At 44.3% G+C, this 23,228-nt stretch overlaps 1 protein-coding gene across 3 annotated transcripts in view; it reads right to left on the bottom strand.

The window, feature by feature from the left end:
• The window catches only part of LOC139550399 (capping protein, Arp2/3 and myosin-I linker protein 3-like), a 61,211-nt gene that overhangs the window by 24,736 nt on the left and 13,247 nt on the right, over positions 1-23,228 (bottom strand). For 2 of the 3 annotated variants that reach the window (XM_071361278.1, XM_071361276.1), the window contains exons 3-11: positions 16,206-16,256; positions 15,975-16,034; positions 15,611-15,732; positions 12,208-12,302; positions 11,839-11,909; positions 11,204-11,277; positions 2,694-2,769; positions 2,456-2,544; positions 2,156-2,250 (exon numbers count right to left, since the gene is read on the bottom strand). In XM_071361278.1, the coding sequence (XP_071217379.1) occupies positions 2,156-2,250; positions 2,456-2,544; positions 2,694-2,769; positions 11,204-11,277; positions 11,839-11,909; positions 12,208-12,302; positions 15,611-15,732; positions 15,975-16,034; positions 16,206-16,256 (733 nt within the window). The remainder of the gene's footprint in view (positions 1-2,155; positions 2,251-2,455; positions 2,545-2,693; positions 2,770-11,203; positions 11,278-11,838; positions 11,910-12,207; positions 12,303-15,610; positions 15,733-15,974; positions 16,035-16,205; positions 16,257-23,228) is intronic. The other variant, XM_071361277.1, reaches the window with a different exon arrangement.

Here is a 23,228-nt window from a genome sequence, read left to right on the forward strand (position 1 = left end):
AAGTTCATTAGAGTTAACTGCACCTCAGATTGCAGCCCAAATAAATGCTTCACAGAGTTCAAGTAACAGACACATCTCAACATCAACTGTTCAGAGGAGACTGTGTGAATCAGGCCTTCATGGTCGAGTTGCTGCAAAGAAACCACTACTAAAGGACACCAATATTAATAAGAGACTTGTTAGGGCCAAGAAACCTGAGCAATGGAGATTAGACCGGTGGAAATATTTCCTTTGGTCTGGAGTCCAAATTGGAGATTCTTGGTTCCAACCGCCGTGTCGTTGTGAGACGCGGTGTGGGTGAACGGATGATCTCTGCATGTGTATTTCCCACCGTAATGCATGGAGGAGGAGGTGTTATGGTGTGTGGGTGCTTTGCTGGTGACACGGTCTGTGATTTATTTAGAATTCAAGGCACACTTAACCAGCATGGCTACCACAGCATTCTGCAGCAATACGACATCCCATCTGGTTTGGGCTTAGTGGGACTATCATTTGTTTTTCAACAGGACAATGACCCAACACACCTTCAGACTGTGTAAGGGTTATTTTACCAAAAAGGAGAGTGATGGAGTGCTGCATCAGATGACCTGGCCGCCACAATCACCCAACCTCAACCAAATTGAGATGGTTTGGGATGAGTCGGTCCGCAGAGTCCGACTCTCGCTACATATTCGTTGCCAAACCCACTGGCTCCAGGTCATCTATAAGTCTTTGCTAGGTAAAGCTCCACCTTATCTCAGCTCACTGGTCACCATAGCAACACCCACCAGTACGCGCTCCAGCAGGTATATTTCACTGGTCATCCCCAAAGCCAACACCTCTTTTGGCCGCCTTTCCTTCCAGTTCTCTGCTGCCAATGACTGGAACGAATTGCAAAAATCACTGAAGTTGGAGACTTATATCGCCCTCACTAACTTTAAGCGTTAGCGGTCAGAGCAGCTTACCGATCGCTGCAGCTGTACACAGCCCATCTGTAAATAGCCCATCCAACCAACTACCTACCTCATCCCCATATTTGTTTTTGTTTTTCTGCTCTTTTGCACACCAATATTTCTACTTGCACATCCTCATCTGCACATATATCATGCAAATTGTAATTACTTTGCCACTATTGGCCTATTTATTGCCTATTCTTACTTCATTTGCACACACTGTATACAGATTTTTCTATTGTGTTATTGACTGTACGTTTGTTTATCCCATGTGTAACTCTGTGTTGTTGTTTTTGTCGCACTGCTTTGCTTTATCTTGGCCAGGTCGCAGTTGTAAATGAGAACTTGTTCTCAACTGGCCTAACGTTACCTGGTTAAATAAAGGTGAAATAAAAAAATATATAAATAAAAGAGTGAAGGAAAAGCAGCCAAAAAGTGCTCAGCATATGTGGGAACTCCTTCAAGACTGTTGGAAAAGCATTCCAGGTGAAGCTGGTTGAGAGAATGCCAAGAGTGTGCAAAGCTGTCATCAAGGCAAAGGGTGGCTATTTGAATAATCTTGTATAACACTTTCTTGGTTACTACATGATTCCTTTATGTGTTATTTCATAGTTTTAAAGTCTTCACCATTATTCTACAATGTAGAAAATAGTAAAAATAAAATCAAAACCCTTGAATGAGTAGATGTTTTAAAACTTTTGATAGGTAGTGTGTACATGGTCAGCAAAATCAACACACACACATATGTGCATAATCTATGCAGACAAAAAGATAATCTAGTACATGGCGTCTACAGGCACACAGACACACAGTGATGTGAGTGGGAGTGACAGGTGTCAGAAAGGCACATTCTGATGTACTAATGAGAGTACGCAGACAACCCTGACTCACAATGGAGGACACACACACACACACACACACACACACACACACACACACACACACACACACACACACACACACACACACACACACACACACACACACACACACACACACACACACACACACACACACACACACACACACACACACACACACACACACACACACACACACACACACACACACACACACACACACACACACACACACACACACACACACTATCTGCAGAGTAAACAGCAAACACTGAGAAAGATGGACCCAGACTGGCATTCACACACATTACTGATGCTGAAAAAGAGTGAATGAGTAACAGAGTGCCTCTGAGGCTCCTGTACCTTGGTTGTCCAGGGGATTGTGGGCCAGGTTGAGCGAGTGGATCACAGAGGCAGGGTTTTCAGACAGAGCTGTCGCCATTTTCTGAGGGAAGTCTCTAAAATAGTCAATATGGAAAGAAGATGGATTAAATATTGTTTTGATGCTTGCTGTGATACATTATACATCAGAGTATGTCTGAGTCATGGTAAAGAAAAATCTAAAGTCAGGAGTGAAGTCAGAATGGCAAGACAAGAATAAGACAGATAAAAGAGGAGATGAAAGAGAGAAATGACATATCAGGAGGATGGGAGGATTCTCACGATTTGAGGCCAGCGTTCTCCAGAGTGAGTTCTTCCAGACTGCTGGACTTACTGACGGTGTGAAGGACCTGCTCCACCACCTCTGACCCCTGGGGCGACACAGAGAGAGACTGTTACATGAACAGGCCAAGCTCCTGTTCTAACCAACTAGGAAAGAATGAAAACCTGGTAGCCTTGTCTAAACACAGACAGAAAACTAGATATCACATGCAATCAGTAATGTAGAGTGGATAGTTACAATGCGCATGTCTTTGCAGTAGAGTTTGGTGAACCAAGTGTTGTACGCCATGGAAGCAACCATCACCGCCAGGTCCCTGAAATAGACACAATTTCAGCCTCAGATTTAAAAAATGAAATAATACATTCCTACAGCCAAACAAAAACAATTATCCAGCAAAACAACTTTATCAGAGAGAGCCGTAGGGATGGATTGGGAAATTATGTATGATTCTGCAGCACACTCTCCCTGTTGGGGCGGTGGGAAAGAGCGAGATGGAGCAAAACTGATAGCGAGAGAGCCCGAGGAAAGAGAGAGGGCAGAGAGGGGGATCGATGGGCTGACTGAGGGAGGCCAGGTCAGTGGATTACTCAGTGTGAGGTTCCACAGAGCCGTGTTTTGATCCTAGCCAACGGCCTAAAACCGTTTTATCCTGCCCAACACACCATGTGTCCAGTAGGAGGGAGAGACAGAGGGATGCAGGGAGATAGACAGACAGGGGGGCGGAGGGAGAGAGAGACAGGGGGCGGAGGGAGAGAGAGACAAGGTAACGGAGGGAAAGCGAGAAAGACAGAGGGACGGAGGGAGAGAGACAGAGGGACAGAGGGAGAGAGACAGGGACGAAGGGAGAGAGACGGGGAGAGAGACTGGGCGAGAGGCAGGGGGACGGAGGGCAAGAGACAGGGGGACGGAGGGCGAGAGACAGGGGGACGGAGGGCGAGAGACAGGGGGACGGAGGGCGAGAGGCAGGGGGACGGAGGGCGAGAGACAGGGGGACGGAGGGCGAGAGACAGGGGGACGGAGGGCGAGAGACAGGGGGACGGAGGGCGAGAGACAGGGGGACGGAGGGCGAGAGACAGGGGGACGGAGGGCGAGAGACAGGGGGACGGAGGGCGAGAGACAGGGGGACGGAGGGCGAGAGACAGGGGGACGGAGGGCGAGAGACAGGGGGACGGAGGGCGAGAGACAGGGGGACGGAGGGCGAGAGACAGGGGGACGGAGGGCGAGAGACAGGGGGACGGAGGGCGAGAGACAGGGGGACGGAGGGCGAGAGACAGGGGGACGGAGGGCGAGAGACAGGGGGACGGAGGGCGAGAGACAGGGGGACGGAGGGCGAGAGACAGGGCGACGGAGGGCGAGAGACAGGGGGACGGAGGGCGAGAGACAGGGGGACGGAGGGCGAGAGACAGGGGGACGGAGGGCGAGAGACAGGGGGACGGAGGGCGAGAGACAGGGGGACGGAGGGCGAGAGACAGGGGGACGGAGGGCGAGAGACAGGGGGACGGAGGGCGAGAGACAGGGGGACGGAGGGCAAGAGACAGGGGGACGGAGGGCGAGAGACAGGGGGACGGAGGGCGAGAGACAGGGGGACGGAGGGCGAGAGACAGGGGGACGGAGGGCGAGAGACAGAGGGACGGAGGGCAAGAGACAGGGGGACGGAGGGCGAGAGACAGGGGGACGGAGGGCGAGAGACAGGGGGACGGAGAGCAAGAGACAGGGCGACGGAGGGCGAGAGACAGGGGGACGGAGGGAGAGAGACAGGGGGACGGAGGGCGAGAGACAGGGGGACGGAGGGCGAGAGACAGGGGGACGGAGGGCGAGAGACAGGGGGACGGAGGGCGAGAGACAGGGGGACAGAGGGCGAGAGACAGGGGGACGGAAGGAAAGAGGCAGGGGGACGGAGGGCGAGAGACAGGGGGACGGAAGGAAAGAGGCAGAGAGCGAGAGAGAAAGTGGCAGAGAGAGGAAGCAGCAAACAGAGACCAACAGAGAGAAAGTGGCAGAGAGAGGAAGCAGCAAACAGAGACCAACAGAGAGAAAGTGCAACAGATTGAGATAGAGCTCTTAAAAGGGAATGCCCTCAATTACATTAGGGCCCAGTCCAGTGTATGGCTGAGGGCTGCGTTCTCATTTCACATGCCACCATGGAGAGGACTTCCCTCTGGCTGGCCAAATGATGTGTGTGGTGTGCGTGTGTGTACACTCCACAACCTCTCCCAGTGTTCCCCACCAGCCAACAGCAGCACCCTCTTACCCTGGATTACTGGAACGATTTCCCTGAATCAACAATTCCACTAAAAGGGTGAGCTTCTCTTCAAGTCCATGTCTACGAGCGCTATCTATCCCCTTGGGGCCTGTAAGGCACTAGAGTATGACAGACTGCCAGCTATACTCCAGAGACACACACACACAGGAACCAGGTTTAGCTCGCTGTGGGGGTGAAGTTTGAACCCCCTGGGTTATTCCTGCAGGGCCAGACAGGCAGCAGAGGGAGAAAGGTGTCCACAGGAAGAATGAAATGAAATACAGTAGAAGAGTACAGCAGTCAGCAGACAAAGCATGGTGTCGGAGGCTGTAACTGTAGAAGGCAGAAATCAGAAGACATTGGGGGAATGTGAAATGACGGCCCAGAGTGATGCACCACAAATGCCTCCTGGTAGGGAGACAGGGAAGTCGGACAGTCAGAGGGTCAGCCTACAGGACGTGCTGGAACTAGAGCACCTGACAGTCACTTCATAGGACTACAGTCAAGTCTCAAATCACCTGCACGTTATTCTCATGTCATATTCACATCTCAGAAAAGGTGGTGTATTTGTATTTGTTATGCTGCCAAAGCAGCAGCTGCTCTTCGTGGGGTCCAGCAAAATGAAGGCAGTTTATACAATTTTAAAGACATTACAATACATTCACAGATTTCACAACACACTGTGTGCCCTCAGGCCCCTACTCCACCACTACCACATATCTACAGTACTAAATCCATGTTTATGTATAGTGCGTATGTTATCGTGTGTGTGTGTGTGTGTGTGTGTGCATGTGTCTGTGCCAATGTTTGTGTTGCTTCACACAAACATTGTACACACAGTTTTTTTTAAATGTGTTTTTTAAATCTAATTTTACTGCTTGCGTCAGTTACTTGATGTTAGAACAGAACAGGTGGTGTACCTGCTGTCCAGGGTTACAGAACAGGTGGTGTACCTGCTGTCCAGGGTTACAGAACAGGTGGTGTACCTGCTGTCCAGGGTTACAGAACAGGTGGTGTACCTGCTGTCCAGGGTTACAGAACAGGTGGTGTACCTGCTGTCCAGGGTTACAGAACAGGTGGTGTACCTGCTGTCCAGGGTTACAGAACAGAACAGGTGGTGTACCTGCTGTCCAGGGTTACAGAACAGAACAGGTGGTGTACCTGCTGTCCAGGGTTACAGAACAGAACAGGTGGTGTACCTGCTGTCCAGGGTTACAGAACCTTACAGGTGGTGTACCTGCTGTCCAGGGTTACAAAACATTACAGGTGGTGGTGTACCTGCTGTCCAGGGTTACAGAACCTTACAGGTGGTGTACCTGTTGTCCAGGGTTACAGAACCTTACAGGTGGTGTACCTGCTGTCCAGGGTTAGGGTTACAGAATAGGTGGTGTACCTGCTGTCCAGGGTTACAGAACATTACAGGTGGTGTACCTGCTGTCAAGGGTTACAGAACAGGTGGTGTACCTGCTGTCCAGGGTTACAGAACAGGTGGTGTACCTGCTGTCAAGGGTTACAGAACAGGTGGTGTACCTGCTGTCCAGGGTTAGGGTTACAGAACAGGTGGTGTACCTGCTGTCCAGGGTTACAGAACATTACAGGTGGTGTACCTGCTGTCAAGGGTTACAGAACAGGTGGTGTACCTGCTGTCCAGGGTTACAGAACAGAACAAGTGGAAAACTGTTTTCTGCCCCTCCCAAAAGATAGAATTTGTAGATAATTGGCCCTCTTTCTGGGACTCACCCACAAACAGGACCAAGCCTGGCCTGCTGAGGAGTGACGGACTCCATCCTAGCTGGAGGGGTGCTCTCATCTTATCTACCAACATAGACAGGGCTCTAACTCCTCTAGCTCCACAATGAAATAGGGTGCAGGCCAGGCAGCAGGCTGTTAGCCAGCCTGCCAGATTAGTGGAGTCTGCCACTAGCACAGTCAGTGTAGTCAGCTCAGCTATCCCCATTGAGACCGTGTCTGTGCCTCGACCTAGGTTGGGCAAAACTAAACATGGCAGTGTTCGCCTTAGAAATCTCACTAGGATAAAGACCTCCTCCATTCCTGCCATTATTGAAAGAGATCGTGATACCTCACATCTCAAAATAGGGCTAATTAATGTTAGGTCCCTCACTTCAAAGGCAGTTATAGTCAATTAACTAATCACTGATCATAATCTTGTGATTGGCCTGACTGAAACATGGCTTAAGCCTGATGAATTAACTGTGTTAAATGAGGCCTCACCTCCTGGTTACACTAGTGACCATATAATTGTATTTCAATTTACAAAAAAAATAATGACGTTTTCGTCTTTTGAGCTTCTAGTCATGAAATCTATGCAGCCTACTCAATCACTTCTTATAGCTACTGTTTACAGGCCTCCTGGGCCATATACAGCGTTCCTCACCGAGTTCCCTGAATTCCTATCGGACCTTGTAGTCATAGCAGATAATATTCTAATTTTTGGTGATTTTAATATTCACATGAAAAAGTCCTCAGACCCACTCCAAAAGGCTTTTGGAGACATCATCGACTCAGTGGGTTTTGTCCAACATGTCTCTGGACCTACTCACTGCCACAGTCATACTCTGGACCTAGTTTGGTCACATGGAATAATGTTGTAGATCTTAATGTTTTTCCTCATAATCCTGGACTATCGGACCACCATTTTATTACTTTTGCAACCGCAACAAATAATCTGCTCAGACCCCAACCAAGGAGCATCAAAAGTCGTGCTATAAATTCTCAGACAACACAAAGATTCCTTGATGCCCTTCCTGACTCCCTCTGCCTACCCAAGGACGTCAGAGGACAAAAAATCCATTAACCACCTAACTGAGGAACTCAATTTAACCTTGTGCAATACCCTAGATGCAGTTGCACCCCTAAAAACAAAAAACATTTGTCATAAGAAACTAGCTCCCTGGTATACAGAAAATAACCGAGCTCTGAAGCAAGCTTCCAGAAAATTGGAACGGAAATGGCGCCACACCAAACTGGAAGTCTTCCGACTAGCTTGGAAAGACAGTACCGTGCAGTATCGAAGAGCCCTCACTGCTGCTCGATCATCCTATTTTTCCAACTTAATTGAGGAAAATAAGAACAATCCGAAATTTATTTTTGATACTGTCGCAAAGCTAACTAAAAAGCAGCATTCCCCAAGTGAGGATGGCTTTCACTTCAGTAGTAATACATTCATGAACTTCTTTGAGGAAAAGATCATTAGAAAGCAAATTACGGACTCCTCTTTAAATCTGCGTATTCCTCTAAAGCTCAGCTGTCTTGAATCTGTACAACTCTGCCAGGACCTAGGATCAAGAGAGACACTCAAGTGTTTTAGTACTATATCTCTTGACACAATGATGAAAATAATCATAGCCTCTAAACCTTCAAGCTGCATACTGGACCCTATTCCAACTAAACTACTGAAAGAGCTGCTTCCTGTGCTTGGCCCTCCTATGTTGAACATAATAAACGGCTCTCTATCCACCGGATGTGTACCAAACTCACTAAAAGTGGCAGTAATAAAGCCTCTCTTGAAAAAGCCAAACCTTGACCCAGAAAATATTAAAAACTATCGGCCTATATCGAATCTTCCATTCCTCTCAAAAATTTTAGAAAAAGCTGTTGCGCAGCAACTCACTGCCTTCCTGAAGACAAACAATGTATACGAAATGCTTCAGTCTGGTTTTAGACCCCATCATAGCACTGAGACTGCACTTGTGAAGGTGGTAAAGGACCTTTTAATGGCGTCTGTCACGATCGTCGTAGTGAGGAGAAGAAGTGGACCAAGGCGCAGCGTGTGAGAAATACATCTTCCTTTTATTTTGATGACGAAGACGAAAAGAAACACTTACAAAAACTAACAAACGACCGTGAAGCTATAAACGTAGTGCACACACAGGCTACAAACGTATAACATAGACAATTACACACATAAACCTAGTGCCTATGGCTGCCTTAAATATGGCTCCCAATCAGAGACAATTAATGACATCTGTCTCTGATTGAGAACCATTCAGGCAACCATAGACACAGCTAGACAACTATACTAAACACAAACCCATCTACTCTATTTAACCCCCTAAACCATACAACCACCTAGACACTACAAAAACACATACATTCCCCATGTCACACCCTGACCTAACTAAAATAATAAAGAAAACAAAGAATACTAAGGCCAGGGTGTGACAGCGTCAGACCGAGGCTCTGCATCTGTCCTCGTGCTCCTAGATCTTAGTGCTGCCTTTGATACCATCGATCACCACATTCTTTTGGAGAGATTGGAAACCCGAATTGGTCTACACGGACAAGTTCTGGCCTGGTTTAGATCTTATCTGTCGGAAAGATATCAGTTTGTCTCTGTGAATGGTTTGTCCTCTGACAAATCAACTGTACATTTCGGTGTTCCTCACGGTTCCGTTTTAGGACCACTATTGTTTTCACTATATATTTTACCTCTTGGGGATGTCATTCGAAAACATAATGTTAACTTTCACTGCTATGCGGATGACACACAGCTGTACATTTCAATGAAACATGGTGAAGCCCCAAAATTGCCCTCGCTAGAAGCCTGTGTTTCAGACATAAGGAAGTGGATGGCTGAAAACGTTCTACTTTTAAACTCGGACAAAACAGAGATGCTTGTTCTAGGTCCCACGAAACAAAGAGATCTTCTGTTGAATCTGACAATTAATCTTGATGGTTGTAAAGTCGTCTCAAATAAAACTGTGAAGGACCTCGGCGTTACTCTGGACCCTGATCTCTCTTTTGACAAACATATCAAGACTGTTTCAAGGACAGCTTTTTTCCATCTACGTATTATTGCAAAAATCTGAAACTTTCTGTCCAAAAATGATGCAGAAAAATGTATCCATGATTTTGTTACTTCTAGGTTAGACTACTGCAATGCTCTACTTTCCGGCTACCCGGATAAAGCACAAAATAAACTTCAGTTAGTGCTAAATACGGCTGCTAGAATCCTGACTAGAACCAAAAAATGTGATCATATTATTCCAGTGCTAGCCTCTCTACACTGGCTTCCTGTTAAGGCAAGGGCTGATTTCAAGGTTTTACTGCTAACCTACAAAGCATTACATGGGCTTGCTCCTACCTATCTTTCCGATTTGGTCCTGCCGTACATACCTACACGTACGCTACGGTCACAAGACGCAGGCCTCCTAATTGTCCCTAGAATTTCTAAGCAAACAGCTGGAGGCAGGGCTTTCTCCTATAGAGCTCAATTTTTATGGAATGGTCTGCCTACCCATGTGAGAGACGCAGACTCAGTCTCAACTTTTAAGTCTTTACTGAAGACTCATCTCTTCAGTGGGTCATATGATTGAGTGTAGTCTGGCCCAGGAGTGTGAAGGTGAACGGAAAGGCACTGGAGCAACGAACCACCTTTGCTGTCTCTGCCTGGCCGGTTCCCCTCTCTCCACTGGGATTCTCTGCCTCTAACCCTATTACAGGGGCTGAGTCACTGGTTTACTGGTGCTCTTTCATGCCGTCCCTAGGAGGGGTGCGTCACTTGAGTGGGTTGAGTCACTGACGTGATCTTCCTGTCTGGGTTGGCGCCCCCCGTTGGGTTGTGCCGTGGCGGAGATTTTTGTGGGCTATACTCAGCCTTGTCTCAGGATGGTAAGTTGGTGGTTGAAGATATCCCTCTAGTGGTGTGGGGGCTGTGCTTTGGCAAAGTGTGTGGGGTTATATCCTTCCTGTTTGGCCCTGTTCGGGGGTATCAATGGCTGGGGCCACAGTGTCTCCTGACCCCTCCTGTCTCAGCCTCCAGTATTTATGCTGCAGTAGTTTATGTGTCGGGGGCTAGGGTCAGTTTGTTATATCTGGAGTACTTCTCCTGTCTTATCCGGTGTCCTGTGTGAATTTAAGTATGCTCTCTCTAATTGTCTCTTTTTCTCTTTCTTTCTCTCTCTCGGAGGACCTGAGCCCTAGGACCATGCCTCAGGACTACCTGGCATGATGACTCCTTGCTGTCCCCAGTCCACCTGGCCGTGCTGCTGCTCCAGTTTCAACTGTTCTGCCTGCGGCTATGGAACCCTGACCTGTTCACCGGACGTGCTACCTGTTCCAGACCTGCTGTTTTCAACTCTCTAGAGACCGCAAGAGCGGTAGAGATACTCTTAATGATCAGCTATGAAAAGCCAACTGACATTTACTCCTGAGGTGCTGATTTGCTGCACCCTCGACAACTACTGTGATTATTATTATTTGACCATGCTGGTCATTTATGAACATTTGAACATCTTGGCCATGTTCTGTTATAATCTCCACCCGGCACAGCCAGAGGAGGACTGGCCACCCCTCATAGCCTGGTTCCTCTCTAGGTTTCTTCCTAGGTTTTGGCCTTTCTAGGGAGTTTTTCCTAGCCACCGTGCTTCTACACCTGCATTGCTTGCTGTTTGGGGTTTTAGGCTGGGTTTCTGTACAGCACTTTGAGATATCAGCTGATGTACGAAGGGCTATATAAATAAACATTTGATTTGATTTGGTATACCTGCTGTCCAGGTGGCTGAAGTCCAACAGGTTGAACTCCCTGTTGTCTTGAGAGTGATAGATAGTGTCCACATCCTGAGAGAGAGAGAGAGAGAGTCAGATTACAAATGCTGTATGATGATACCAGCGACACTATAATACAACTCCATTAATGTTGTACTACATCCGGTGGATGTATTGTGGATATGGTACAGAGTGGTATTCTATTTTTCATTTTTTTTCTTCAAAATTTCCCCCCAATTTCATGATTACGATCTTGTCTCATCGCTGCATGACTTCGAAACACGACTCACCCAGCCGCGCTTCTTAACACCTGCTTGCTTAACCCGGAAGCCAGCTGCACCAATGTGTCAGATGAATCACTATTCAACTGACGACCGAAGTCAGCCTGCAGGCGCCCGGCCCGCCACAAGGAGTCGCTAGAGAGCGATGAGCCAAGCAAAGCCCCCCCGGCCAAACCCTCCCCTAACCCGGACGATGCTGGGCCAATTGTGCGCCGCCATATGAGACTCCCAGTCACTTCCGGTTGTGACACAGCCTGGGATCGAACCCAAGGCTATAGTGACACCGCAACACTGCGATGCAGTGCCTTAGAACGCTGCGCAGCTTGGGAGGCCCACAGAGTGGTATTCTTACCCACTGCACTTCCTCCTTACAGCCGATGCCATTATAGTCACACAGAGCTGCATAGGTCTCAGAGAAACCGCCTGAGAGAGCGAAAGTGAGGAGAGTAAAAGGAGAAGGGGCAAGAGATGAAAGAGAAACAGAGCAAGGGGGGGAAGTAAATATTGAGGTGAGATTAAAGACAACAGCATGAAAGAACTTCAGTTAAAAGAGATTAAAATCATAACTGATCAGATACAGTCATAGATTCATTAATTCATGAATTAATACAATTATGCTCCAGATGAATTTAAAATGTGTCACTGACTGAACAGATTGAGTGAGTGAGTGAGTGAGTAGCAGAGTGATTACTCTGACTGATTGACTGAGTAGGCGGCTCACCACAGGTTTTCTGAGTCTCGACAGATGATTCAGAGTTTGGTGAAAACTTTTGGACTCCATCAGAGACGCCCCCCTCTGTTCGACAGATGGCTGGACTGAAAGAGAGAGAGAGATGAGGGAGAGAAGAAAAAGAAAGATATTAACTCAGTGAAAATATGGATATAGTACTTATTACGCATGTTTGTGACGTGACTGTACTACTACATTAAATGCACAGTATCCTTAATCAAGTTGTATAGTAGATCCAACCCTATTGTCTGGTGTTATCTCTGACCCTAATCATCCTTAGTTCAATAACCCTAACTAACCTTTAATCCATTACTTTAACTTCTTATGGCTGCAGGGGCAGTATTGAGTAGCTTGGATGAAAGGTGCACAGAGGTGCCCAGAGTAAACGGCCTGCTCCTCAGTCATAGTTGCTAATATATGCATATTATTATTAGTATTGGATAGAAAACACTCTGACGTTTCTAAAACTGTTTGAATTATGTCTGTGAGTATAACAGAACTCATATGGCAGGCAAAAACCTGAGAAGTTCCACTTCCTGTTTGTATTTTTTCTGAGGCTGCTAGATTTTCAACCAAGCTCCCAATGAAATTACAGCGAGATATGGATGAATTTTGACATCCTACGGCTTCCACTAGATGTCAACAGTCAATAGAACTTTGTCTGATGACTCTAATGTGAAGGGGGGTCGAAGGAGACAGGAATGAGTAATCACTGCCATGAGGTGACCACGCATTGAACACGCGCGTTCACGTGATAGGCAGCTCCGTTCCATCTCTCAACTGAAGTCAATGTAATTCTCCGGTTGGAACGTTATTCAAGATGTATGTTAACAACATTCTTAAGATTGATTCAATACATTGTTTGACATGTTTCTACTGACTGTTACGGAACTTTTGGACATTTCGTCACGTTATAGTGGATGCGCTTTGTGACTTTGGAATTGTTTACCAAACGCGCTAACCAAAGTAGCTAATTGGACATAAATAACGGACATTATCGAACAAATCAAGCATTTATTGTGGACCTGGGATTCCTAGGACTGCATTCTGATGAAGTTCATCAAAGGTAAGGAAACATTTATCATGTATTTTCTGGTTTCTGTTGACTCCAACATGGCGGCTAATTTGGCTATTGTTCTGAGCGCCGTCTCAGATTATTGCATGGTTTGCTTTTTCCGTATTTAAAAAAAAAAATCTGACACAGCGGTTGCATTAAGGAGAGGTATATCTATAATTACATGTGTATAACTTGTATTATCATCTACATTTATGATGAGTATTTCTGTTGAAACGATGTGGCTATGCAAAATCACTTGATGTTTTTGGAACTAGTGAATGTAACGCGCCAATGTAAACTCAGATTTATCAAACAAAACATGCATGTATTATGTAACATGAAGTCCTATGAGTGTCATCTGATGAAGATCATCAAAGGTTAGTGATTCATTTTATCTCTATTTCTGCTTTTTGTGACTGCTATATTTCGCTGGAAAAATGGCTGTGCTTATTGTGGTTTGGTGGTGACCTAACATAATGATTTGTAGTGCTTTCGCTGAAAAGCATATTTGAAATCGGACACTTTGGTGGGATTAACAACAAGATTACCTTTAAAATGATATAAGACACATGTATGTTTGAGGAATTTTAATTATGAGATTTCTGTTGTTTGAATTTGGTGCCCTGCACTTTCACTGGCTGTTGTCATATCGATCCCGTTAGCGGGATGCAGCCATAAGAAGTTCTTACTCTAGCTCCTTTAACTACAGTTTCTCTGGATCCTGTTAAATTATCTGATCTGCTGGAAAACAGTCCTTTTGGAAGATGATATACTGTGCTGTGGATGAGCCTCTCAGAGGTCAATACCCAGAACACAGCCAATCCTTTTTTTGTGAACAACTTTGTATTGTTATAAAAAAAATGTTTTAATAAAATAAGCATTATTTGTTCTAACTGTCCCATCTCCCCTCTCCCTTTCTCAGCAGGTGCAACCCATTCCTATTCCTCCCTCTCTCCACACCTCGGGCTCATGTTGTGGAAATATCTATGTATAAAACAAAACATCATGGGTAACTCATCTTATGTTTATATAATTGTTTGTGGGACCACGGCACACATGAATAGAATCAGCCTGCATACAGTACGTCGATATTCTATACTGATATTCAAAATACAATTTATAAATTCAATCACACAAGCTATAGAGAGCTCTATTGAAAGAATGTCAAGAAAGTTTTGTAGCCATTGAGTTATGCTGAACTTATGTGGAGGCTTCCATCTGGTCACTAACACAATTTTTGTCGCAGTCAGTCCAGACAACCATACTCGTTTCTGGGGTACTGTGAGAGTCAGTGAAGAGTCATCATTCAACAATAATATAATGTAGATGGAGAATGGCAGCGCCAACTATGCTCGACACAGACCTGGCAACCTGTGACCAGAAGGTCTTCACACTGGGGCAGTCCCACATCATGTGACCAGGAGGACTTCACACAGGAAGAGTCCCACATCATGTGACCAGAAGGTCTTCACACTGGGGCAGTCCCACATCATGTGCATGTAGCTTCCAATGTTCATTTGAGAACACAACAATTTGGAAAAGGAGCAAGTTTAAATTGGCAGCGTTTCCGCGGAGTCAAATAAAATTGGTGATTTCATTTGTAGTGTATTAGTTGATTATTAACATTTCAGAGAACACTGGGACATAGTTCCAGACTCTTTTCCAATCTGTATTTTGTTTTAAGTCCTTAACATCTGTATTCCATACTGTAACTATTGACATTGGTTTACAGAGGTCACTCTTCTTACAGACAACATAGCAAGGTCGGTAGTAGTAGGGGATAGTAAGTTATAAGTAGGACCCTGTTGGGTACTAACTTCTAAACTTGAAATATCCTTATTCATGTTACCATATTAGAACTGAGGGTATGGAAATCTACCGAGTGCAGAAAGTACATTCTATCAGAACATGTCCTATCCTATGGAGAGGAGAAGAGCCACAGTCTGGTTTCAGTCAACAGGTAAGGTGGGACAGCCGTGAGTTGGGGAGGGGTGAAGAATTTGGGTCGAGGTCAGATCAGATGAAGTGAGAAAGAACAGGCATCACTAAAGTCTTGTCTAGCAACAGATATGTATTGGCTGTCCAGATGTGCAAGGAGGAGACTCAGCATAGGAGGAAGGTATAAATATTTGTGTTTTTGTAAATATGTCTTTGTCTTATGCAGCTGTGTGACCCAGTTGGTGAATAAACTTAGTTTGAGCTTTACTAGTCGTCTGTGAGTTTTACTCTGTTCATTTAGAATCTAACAACCCAGAGTGTCTTCTTTTCAGGTCACATGGTCCAGAAAAACTCTTGGCCCTTGCTATGAGTAATATGAATAAAACAAGGTAGACTTACGCATACATAGAGTTGTTGAATATTCTGGAGAGGGCATAGTTGACATGGTTCATCATATGATCAAGGTGGTCTTGTGACTGCAGCCTCAAGGAGTGGGTTGACTTGTCTGTGTCTATTACAACCTGAAAGGGGGAGTTGACATCATTGAGATGAGACTTCAGTGACCAGACACTTAAGCAGAGCAAAGGAAATGATCATTTCAGAAGACAAAAATCAGCATAGCTGAAACTAATTTATCCTGATTAATAAACACCCTTGGGAATATAGTTGTGACTGAAACCTTTGAAGAGTTTTGATAAACAAATATTTATGGAAAAAGTGAATGAGGCAGATGGTTGGTTTAGGGAATACAATAGTTTCTCACCTGATGATCTGGATAAGTGTTCATTGCCCGAATCTCCAGGAAGTTGAAAGTAACCTCCATCTGAAATCCGATTGATAGTTATTATAGAGATCAATATGACCAAGTTCTCTTTACTGACTAATTATTTGGATAATCTTCCACACAAACATCATCATCCTCACAAGCATCATCATACTCATTATAAATCAAAAACAACACTATTAGTCTATTAAAAGTCAAATGGTGAAATACCTTGGAGGAGACTTTGACAGCAAATAGAAAGAGTCGCCATGTTGCCAGAACCTGAAAGGAAAATAAGATGTATTTAGCTGTCAGCCGGAAAGAAATACAAATAATACATTGCAACAAATAAAGCACTAACACCAATAAAGAGGACCAATCATTGTCTGATCATTCAAACGTCACATTACTCTGTCATGTCTAGACATTACTTCCTAGGGTTTATTTAAAAAAAACATTGTGATGGTGACATTTCATTACTTAACATAGCTATTTTCATAATAGATTTTACTGTCAATGTGTCATAGCTTGAATTGATTTAGGAGTAGGGAGTTGAGGAGACATAGGGGGAAACAGGAGAAAAAGGCGAAAGAGTCCATTTCATCCAGAGCAGAGGATTATCAAATCAAATCATCACTTAGTGGTTGGTGGGAGTGAAAGTGTGCATATATTCAAAGTTCCGTCTGCAGAAGTAATTTATCTCATTCATAATTCAAACTACAAATTAGCATACTCCATCCAGGCCTTTATCACACACACCCTGCATCCCTAAGTCTATACTTCTTTGCCCTCTCCTTCCCAAGTCTTAACCCAATTCCAGTCGGTTCTCCCTTTCTTTAACACCTCTCCATTTACTTCTCCATCACCATGGAAATATGTTCAGTATTCCATTGGACTATCTTCTTAATCTTCCCATCTCACCAGTCACCTTTCTGTGTATTGTGCCCTCCCTCCCTCCCTCCCTCCCTCCCTCCCTCCCTCCCTCCCTCCCTCCCTCCCCGGCCCCGCCGACCCCCGCTCACTACCCTTTCTTATTCGCTAGGAGTTTTCTATTCTTTTTCTGCTCTGTCGCTTTCAATTCCTCAAGGCCTCTCTGTGCTGAATCGTTCATGGAACCCCACCGTGCAACGTAAAGAGAGAGGAGGAGAGAAAGGGAGAGGGAGGGCGAAAGAGAGAGAGAGATGGCAGCACCAGATTTCCCATTAATAAAGTCCTCAGATTGAGCATCTCTTCACCCTATTCTTAGCTAAGTTAGCACGTTGGCAGTGGATCAAGCTGTATCTGATGAGACGGCCAGGCAGCCAGGAAGCAGACCCTGAGGTCTGTCAGAGGAGAGACAGGCAGCCTCACCAAACCCCCTTTGAAACAAGGCCTTCTGAGAGCCCCTATTACAGAGATTGTTACTCATGTCAGAATGCTCTGACAAGTGTGGAAAACTCGGTTATATAAACCTGATCAGAGAACAGCGGAGGAGGAGAGAACACTGTGATGATGGCTGAACCGCTCAGCGGGAGAGGGACCGGGGGAGAAAAAGAGACAGAGATGCAGATCTCTCATCAAAGCCTTTGTCAGACACAAAAGATCAGCGCGTAAACACGGGCATCAATAATGTAGGCCTTATGGTGGGCTTTGATTTGATTGACTGGGAGGTTGAACATAGCCCGCCATGGATTTCACCTGCTCACATATCATTCAACATCTATTGAGATATCATTATTAAAACAAATCAATGGAGTGGTTTTGGTGTTTGTTACAAAATATATGTCAATGAAGATCAGGGTAAACATTTTGGGTATTAAATTCAATGTTCCCTCTAAGCTGCGGACGTGTGAGGATGCGCACTTCCTCCAATACTGCGGCGCAGAAGAAATGCCATTCCACGCAGAGACTCGAGAACTTCACTGAGTTCGACCCATTAGTTTGCACTATATAGATTGCTTTTTCAAGTGAATGCGCTTTTCAAATCAGTTCAGATCAGAGCGTAGAGTCGCGTGTGTGCACATTTGTTGATATTCTTTGTGAGTTATTAGCGCAGTTATATTTAAGTATAGGACAGCAATGGGGGGTTCCTGCTTCCTACAAGAGCACAAAACCTGTAGGCTACATTTCAAGCTGTCTTTGAAAAGCCAGTCAGGTAAAAAGCTTGTCTTAATTAAAGGGGCAATGTTGTATTTTGAGACAGGCTTGAATATGCAAATAAGCCAATAGGCGGAGGGGTTGCCTACAATGTCTAATTCTCTGTATGGTAATATTGAATTTTATTTTGTAAAGTGGTTTCTTGCATCATACAACACAATACAATTTACATTTAACTTATTTGGCCCATGGTGTTACAGACCAAGTAAAACAATAATTAATGTCAAGCCCTTCATAACGTAAAAACCTTTTTTATGTGAGTTTCCGCTCACAATACTTAAAATGTGGGAACATTGATTAGAATGGAATATGAGCATTGGAGAGATAAAAAAACAATTGTAAAAAACATGTTCCAACAAGACTTTATGAATGACTGCCAATAGAAGGCTATCTGTTGTGACCTATCCACTAAGGCTTGGGATGGAATAGTCACTTCTGATTCTGTGTACATTATTCAAAAGGCAGGATTGCCATTTTCTGACCCAGGTGTGTGGAATTTGCACTTGATTTAGGATCCCCCACACCATATGCCGAATGAACAACTGATTTGTTTCGTACTTTCAAGGTATGTCGAAGTGAAAATCTAGTTTAGTGGACCTAATCAGATACAGCGGTCAGAGCAGACTTTAGGAAACAACTGTCCAATCGCAACCTTGGAGAAAGGGAAAAGATAACTTTGCCCTACTGCCTGTGAAATCTCATCAGACCTCTCAGACATATAGAGGATTTTCCTAGCTGCTCTGATATGACCAATCAGAATCCTAATAGCCCAGAGGAGAGGACTTTAACCGAGCTGGATAAGTGCTGTTGGCACCCCTTACGAGGTCCAGCAGTCACCCATAACCCACCTCATCATTGCAGGGCAGAACATCCCTTTATCATCTACAATCTCTAATCTGGGCATTAAGCTGAACTCCTCTCTGACCTTCCTTTCATCACATCAAACATCTGTGCAAAGCGTCATTCTTTCACCGTAAAAGGAAAATTCTACCCAAAAACTCTTTTGGTATTTGTTTCATTCGTCCATTGTTGATATAGTCACAGAATATGTTTTGTATGCCTTGGTCTCATCAAGGCTGGACTACTGCAACGTAATCTTCATCAGGATCCCTGGCAGGAGTCTCCAGAAGATCCAGTACATTCAGAATGGCGCTGCCAGGATCCTGATTACATTTGTTCATTACAGTCATTTAGCAAACACTCTTATCTAGAGTGTCGGCTCAGGGATTTGAACAAACAACCTTTCGGTTACAAGGTAGGCTACCTGACGCCTCCTGATAAGAGTGTGTAAACATCAAGAAATCACCCGCGTCCTGGCATTTCTGCACTGGTTCACCATCTCAGAATCGAGTTCAAAACCATCCTGTTGACATTCCAGTGCATCGATTTCAGTGCACCCATTCCCCACCCACAACCTCAGATTAAGCGATAGCCTGCTCCTCCACTCCCCCAGGGCGAAGCTTTGCTCCATGGGGGATCAGGCTTTCTGCTCGACCTGAATGCACCACAGATCCTAGGCTCCTTTATGGCCTAAAAAGCCTGTTATAGCGGTGTTCCTTGTTATCCTTGTCCCTTGTAGCGTCAGCTGTGTTGTGTCAGTAGCCCTGTCTAGTTGTGTCCTTTGTCTACATCTTGTTTTAATTAATTTTAATGTACTCACTGTAGCATTGATATCGTTTTTCAATGAAAAATGCGTTATAAATTCACTGTATTATTAATATAATTTTTGTGCTGCAATGTGTCACTTTTTGAGCGACCTGACCAAATTCACACAGAAAGATCTGTCATTCTAATTGAAAGCAAGACTAAGAAGTGGTAGATCTGTTCTGTGTGTGCTATTTCTATGCTTCCCATTCTTAAGTTTAGTTTTAACATCTTTTAGTTTCGGTTTTGTATACCAGCTTCAATCAGCTGAAAATACAATATTTTTGGTTATTGAAAAGATATTGCACAGTGGTTTAGATGATACAATGATTCTCTGCACTGCTTGTTTTGTCACCTACTGTATACTGAAATTAGGCAAACTGTTAGAATTTTTGCAACCAGGAAATGGCAGAGCAATTTCTGCATATTACACCTTAAACTACATGTAGTTGAACTAGTAATTTAACTACATTTTGCAGTAGCTTGGTAGTAGTTTAACTAAATTACATGATGGTAGTGTTTTTAGCCTATTACGGAAACTACTTCAGTTTATTTTAGTAAATACTTTAACACTTATTTTTCTGAACTGCATTGTTGGTTAAGGGCTTGTAAGTAAGCATTTCACTGTAAGGTCTACACCTGTTGTATTCAGCATATGTGACAAATACAATTTTTTTATTTGAAAATATGGGTGAAGTAGGCAAGAATTTTCCTTCTATTTTTGGCATCAGACCAGCCTAGTTTTCACTTGAAACAAACTTACACACTGTTAACATCCGACTCCAGAGTGAAAGGTTATTTCAAATGTATTTATAAAGCCCTTTATACATCAGCAGATGTCACAAAGTGCTTACAGAAACCCAGCCAAAAACCCCAAACAGCAAGCAATGCAGATGTAGAAGCACAGTGGCTGGTAAAAACTCCCCAGAAAAGGCAGGAACCTAGGAAGAAGTCTAGAGAGGAACCAGGCTGTGATGGGTGGCCAGTCATCATATGGCTGTGCCAGGTGGAGATTATAAAGAGTGCAAGGCCAGATCGTTCTTCAAGATGTTCAAACGTTCATAGATTACCAGCAGGGTCAAATAATAATCAGTGGTTGTAAAGGGTGCAACAGGTCAGCACCTCAGGAGTAAATGTCAGTTGGCTTTCATAGTCAAGCATTCAGAGGTTGAGACAGCAGGTGTGTGTGTATATGTATGTAAATAAATGAGAGCGAGGGAGAGTCGAAACAGCAGGTCCAGGACAAGGTAGCACATCCGGTGAACAGGTCAGGGTTCCATAGCCGCAGGCAGAACAGTTGAAACTGGAGCAGCAGCACTACAAGGTGGACTGGGGACGGGGACAGTCAGGAGTCATCAGGCATCCATTTGTTTGTATGGGTTACCTTTAAACTTGTGGGGGTTGTAGAGCAAAACAGAAAACACAATCGTGTCCGTGAGTGTCTCCTTTCCATAAAGTGCTCATAACAGCTTGTAGGCCAAACTGTTGGGATGCTAAATTTTTTGGGATGTCTCATGGCCTGACAAACACCGCTGTAGTTTGGCCATGTTCCATCGAAAGGCTGACATAGTCGGATGGGGTGGATTGAGACGCAGCCCATTCAAAAAAAATTAAACTGACGGATTTTGATGGTGATTTTTTTATTATGTTACTTAGAGTGACACACGGGTGCGTCAATAGACTTAAGTAAACTATATTTCCTTAAAGAGCAACTTCCCCTAAAAAACAACTAATCCCTTTGAAAAAAACAGTCTATTTGGCATCAATATGAGTCAGAATCATTTATTCTAGTGTCAAAATACTGCAAAGTGTAAATAAGATAATTTTGGTCATAAAGTCAGTCTCGTCTAAAGCAGAGTTTGGAACCTCAGTGCGTCACATCGAGTAAATTAAGGATGGGTATTAATTACAATTATGTCAACAAATCATACCCCATTTTGCAAAACTCCACGTGCAAGTCACCCCTCCGCTTCCCTTCATTGAATGGGGTTCCGTTGTTAAATCGTCCCAACGTGGTCAAAGGAGCATGGCCGTTTTAGACTGAAAAGCCCTATATGGATTGACCATGCAATGATTGCTTCCAGCAGGATGCACAGCCAACTGGTTTGCATGCCCTGCCGAAGGACCATATGTGAAATAGGTGGTTGGAGTGCATTGGTCCCCAGTGGTGGTGAGTATACCGGTAGCTAGACCATGTATATTTTGATCATCATTACCATCGCTAGCATAGCTGACGTTAGCTAGCAAGCTACTCTAACTAACCTATCTCAATACAAATCAAATCACATTTTATTTGTCACATGTGCCGAATACAAAACAGGTGTAGACCTTACAGTGAAATGCTTACTTACAAGCCCTTAACCAACAATGCAGTTAAGGGGGGGGGGGAGTGTTAAGTATTTACTAAATAAACTGAAGTAAAAGGGGGGTACTTTTTACTATCTCAATCATGTTAGCATTGTGGCGTAACTACAATGTTGTTGATCCATCAGTTTATCACAGCTATTAAACTCTGTAACTGCTTTAAAGTCACCATCAGCCTCATGGTGAATTCCCTGAGCGGTTTCCTTCCTCTCTGGTAACGGAGTTAGGAAGGACACCTGTATCTTTGTAGTGACTAGGTGTATAGATACACCTTCCAAAGTGTAATTAATAACTTCACCATGCTCAAAGGGATATTCAATGTCTGCTTTTTTTTTTTACCCATCTACCAATAGTTGCCCTTCTTTGCAAGACATTGGAAAACCTCCCTGGTCTTTGTGGTTGAAATATACTGCTCGACTGAGGGACCTTACAGATAATGAATTGTATGTGTGGGGTACAGAAATTAGGTAGTCATTCACAAATCATGTTAAAAACAGAGGGAGTCCATGCAATTTAAGCACATTTTTACTCCTGAATTTATTTAGGCTTGCCATAAAAAAGGGATCGAATACTTATTGACTCAAAGCTTTTTAAGCAAGACATTTCAGCTTTTCATTTATTAATTTGTAAAAAAAAAAATTAAAAAACATTTCACTTTGACATAATGAGTTAGTGTATAGGCCAGTGACAAATATATATATATATTTTTTTATTCTCCATTTAAATCACAACAACATTTGGAAAAAGTCAAGGGATGTGAACACTTTCTGAAGGCACTGTATGTGTGTGTAAGATATCACCTTTCCCTACTGCCATTGGTAATAGAACAGTGACTGTATATGTGTGTAAGATATCACCTTTCCCTACTGCCATTGGTAATAGAACAGTGACTGTATATGTGTGTAAGATATCACCTTTCCCTACTGCCATTGGTAATAGAACAGTGACTGTATATGTGTGTAAGATATCACCTTACCCTACTGCCATTGGTAATAGAACGACTGTATATGTGTGTAAGATATCACCTTACCCTAACTGCCATTGGTAATAGAACGACTGTATATGTGTGTAAGATATCACCTTACCCTAACTGCCATTGGTAATAGAACG

The sequence above is a fragment of the Salvelinus alpinus genome, chromosome 23 (assembly GCF_045679555.1).
Source record: "Salvelinus alpinus chromosome 23, SLU_Salpinus.1, whole genome shotgun sequence".
Lineage (NCBI taxonomy): Eukaryota > Metazoa > Chordata > Actinopteri > Salmoniformes > Salmonidae > Salvelinus > Salvelinus alpinus.